This window comes from Hylobates moloch, unplaced genomic scaffold, assembly GCF_009828535.3.
Source record: "Hylobates moloch isolate HMO894 unplaced genomic scaffold, HMol_V3 SCAFFOLD_1, whole genome shotgun sequence".
In the NCBI taxonomy this organism is placed as follows: Eukaryota; Metazoa; Chordata; class Mammalia; order Primates; family Hylobatidae; genus Hylobates; species Hylobates moloch.
The window spans coordinates 223,686,753-223,690,173 of record NW_026652276.1 but is presented as its reverse complement, the minus strand read 5'-3'; the positions used below and the strand labels follow the sequence as shown (position 1 = coordinate 223,690,173).

The 3,421-nt window shown below is 41.7% G+C and overlaps 1 gene segment (V, D, J or C); it reads right to left on the bottom strand.

The window, feature by feature from the left end:
* Positions 1-325: 325 nt before the first annotated feature.
* Positions 326-978, bottom strand: LOC116812601 (T cell receptor beta variable 7-9-like). The segment is given in 2 exon segments: positions 326-771; positions 897-978. Coding segments are annotated over 2 exon segments (495 nt in total).
* Between the last annotated feature and the right edge of the window lie 2,443 nt (positions 979-3,421).

Here is a 3,421-nt window from a genome sequence, read left to right as displayed (position 1 = left end):
GAGGTAGTTGCTCCAGGTCTAGGCTAAAAATATGTGGATTCTCCAGGAGGATTAAATCCTATAAGTGTTCATCGAATGCCAGAGACTTGAGTTTATATGACATTGGGTCTCCATAATTCTTCACATATCACCTCTTATATTTCTAAGCCTCTGACTTAGATTAAAACAATGAAAAAAAGAAAGAAAATGTTGCTATTCATCTTCTGAAAAGGACAGCATGGGTTCTAAATGTGATCCTGGGAAAATACCACCAACTGAATGCCAGGCATGTGTAACCACTTTTCTACTCTTGGCATAACTGTCAATGGTTTTTATTGGTTTGTGCTCAACTTCTGTCTACAGATGAGATATTGACAGCCACAAACCCACTTCCTATTGTTGTGAGAGGTGGTGAGGGAGAAGTCCTAGAGAAAGCACCTGGATCTGGGAAACAATGAGGTTTATGAACAAAGAGGAGGAAGCACTGCAGCTCTGTGTCTCTGCTGGTGGCACACAGGTACACTGCTGCGTCCCCCAGGCCTGGTGAGCGGATGTCAAGAAAGCAGAAAGAAGTATTTGGCCTCCTGGATTGGAAGTTATCAGGGGTGTCTGCTTCATTGTTAAAATCTTTGTCATAGTAGTGGAACAGCAGCTTTGGGGCCTGACTTGACTTCTGCTGGTACCAGTACATGACATTATGGTTCAGATTCTGAGAACAACTCAGGGTCACTGGCTTTCCCAACTGGGTAACCTGGTATCTTGGATTCTGGATGACCATGCCATCCCCATGACCTGTAGAGAAAGAAGACAAATTTGGAGTCAGAGTTAAGGAGAACAGTGTTACTGCTGTGAATGAAAGGTGCAGACTGAGGACAAGATAGCTTTGCTCAAGTATTTCCTTTCTGCCCAGTACTCACCTGTTCCAAGGAGACAAGGGGCCATCCATTGGAGAAGCCCAGGACCCATGGCGGGAATACCACCCCATACAGGAATGAAGCATCTGTCTGTCTCAGGCTCTGATTCCTGGGTTGAGGGGCGGGAGTTTAGAGAGTCTCCAGTCCCTGATAGGCAGATTTGCCTGCGATGACTGTTGCTGTTGACTTTACCAGGGCCGGGGTCATTCCTTGTTGCAATGTGATACACAGCTTCCTACTTGGCAGGTACATGGGCTTGTCTGGAACAGGGATGGAACAGATATTTATTTTCTATATCATTTGCTGCTTCTTTGAGACAAGTGTCCCCATATTTGCCCCTGTCCCTGTCCTGTGTTGATCCAGTTCTCCTCGCTTTACCCTACTTTTCTCACATCCTAAAAAGCAGCCCAGAGATTTCTCCATAATGATAGTATTTGCTAAAGTCTCACTCGAAAACCATCAAGATAGTGCCTTTGCTTTTTGCTGCTCACATTAAAGACGCATGAATGTGATTAGGTACTTAGTGTATTTACTATAGAAAATTAATTTCTATTTATACCATGACGATATATGTTAAAATATTGGTGCCTAGATGTAGGAAAACTGATGATTACATAATACTTGGAGTACAGAGATACATGTGGTAAGTAGGGTCTGTATCTGACCTAGTCCAGGAACTGTGCAAAATGATACTTGAGAAGAGGGGCCTTACAACTGTAATTATTATAGGTGTCATCTAGAGCTTGGCTACTCAGTGTGGCCCATGGACTGGCAGCTTTGGCATCACTTGGACTCTCGTTCAAAATACAGGGAACCTTAGCTCTAACCCTGACTGATTGGATTAGAATCTGCATTTTAACAAGGTCATAATTTACATGCACATTAAAGTTTGAGGAGGCCTGGGCTAAGAGGATTTTTGGAGATGGTGGAGAAATATATGCAGAGCACGATGTTGAGGACACATTATAAGAAATGATATTATGTAAGGATGGTTCAGATAGAATGAATTGCATGGTGGCCTTCCTAAGGATATTATTTCTTTTTTGTCCTAAAGTAGACAATTAGAAGTTGACTTTTAGAAGCTTGCTGAACTAGCTGCCATGAATCTTTACCTTTCACTGGTCTGACTGAGAGAAAAATAAGGATCACCCATTTCAAGTCTGAGATAGCAATCCATGATTTTTTAGTGGTCTAGGAAACTGTGGAAGACTCACTATTATGAAGATACCGGTTCTTAAATTAATATATAGTTTTAATGTGATTTCATTCAAAATATCAGATTGGATAAGGCTGATAATAATTTTCATAAACATGAAAATTTGATGCTGTATCATAAATGACATTTGTAGGCACAGTGTGGCAAACAGTAGGAAATACTTGAGGCTAGAGGTGACTGTTTTCAAGGTTCTCATGGCCTGGGTCTTGCCTGACTTCCATCATGGTTGAGGGGATTATTACAGCAGCATGCCTGTTGTCCATTCATGGAACCCCGTTGGTAAGCTCTGTCTACCATCACAGGGTGAGTCTGGCCCATCTGTGTAGCCAGCTTGGTCAGCATCGTATGTGTGTAGCCTCACCATCCTCACAGCACCCTGCTGAGTCCACTGCCAACACCACTTCAGGACAATGAGAGTGATGGGCACCGTGAAGCACTGAAAGTCTTTCAGTTCCATCTGATCCAGTCATATGCTGTGTATTTATGACTGTAGACACTTAAATCCAGACAGACATGTTCTCTTAGGGATTCTGTAAGAAATACCTTGTTAGTTCTTGCAATTTTTTCTGGGTGTGGCCTCATGTGGTGTCATGCCAGGGGTCTGCTTCAGAGTTACCATCTCTCACCTGTCCAGGCTTAGGATGAATTTCCTGTCATATGGTGATAATTAAGGGAGAAACTTTACTAATGAAAGGCAAAACATAAAGGCCAAGGGCAGCATGGGAGGAGAAGACCCTGGTCCCTCATCCTCCTATCATGCCAAAGAGAGGTGTGCTGGGTGCAGGGGTCCGGGCTGCTTAGCACTAGACATTCCAGGTTTGAAGTATCAGCTGCTTATAGGAGTTGCCATCCTTGACTTCTTCACGTATAATTTAAATTGCAGCTTTTATCACTTCCTGGAAAGTGTAAAGACCTTAAAGCCCTTATCTGCATTTATTCTTTCCATCTTTTATGCTAGTATTGTTCATTATTTATAGCTAATCTAAAAATAGCTATTATTTGCAACCTGAAGACATATTTGAGGCTTAATCAGAATAAAAGTTGATGTTTTAGAGTGTGCTCGAAAGTTCTGGAGACCTAATGGACAGCATGGTGACTATAGTTAATGGTTATTGTACACTCGAAATTTTCTGAGAGTAGATCATTCTCCCATACATACACACACAAAGGTAACTTTGTGAGGTGATGGATGTGTTAATTAGCTTGAGTGTGGTAATCATTTTGCAATGTATATGTATATCAAGACATCGCCTTGTATAACTTAAATACATACAATTTTTTTCTGTCAATCATAACTTAAGAAAGACTAACA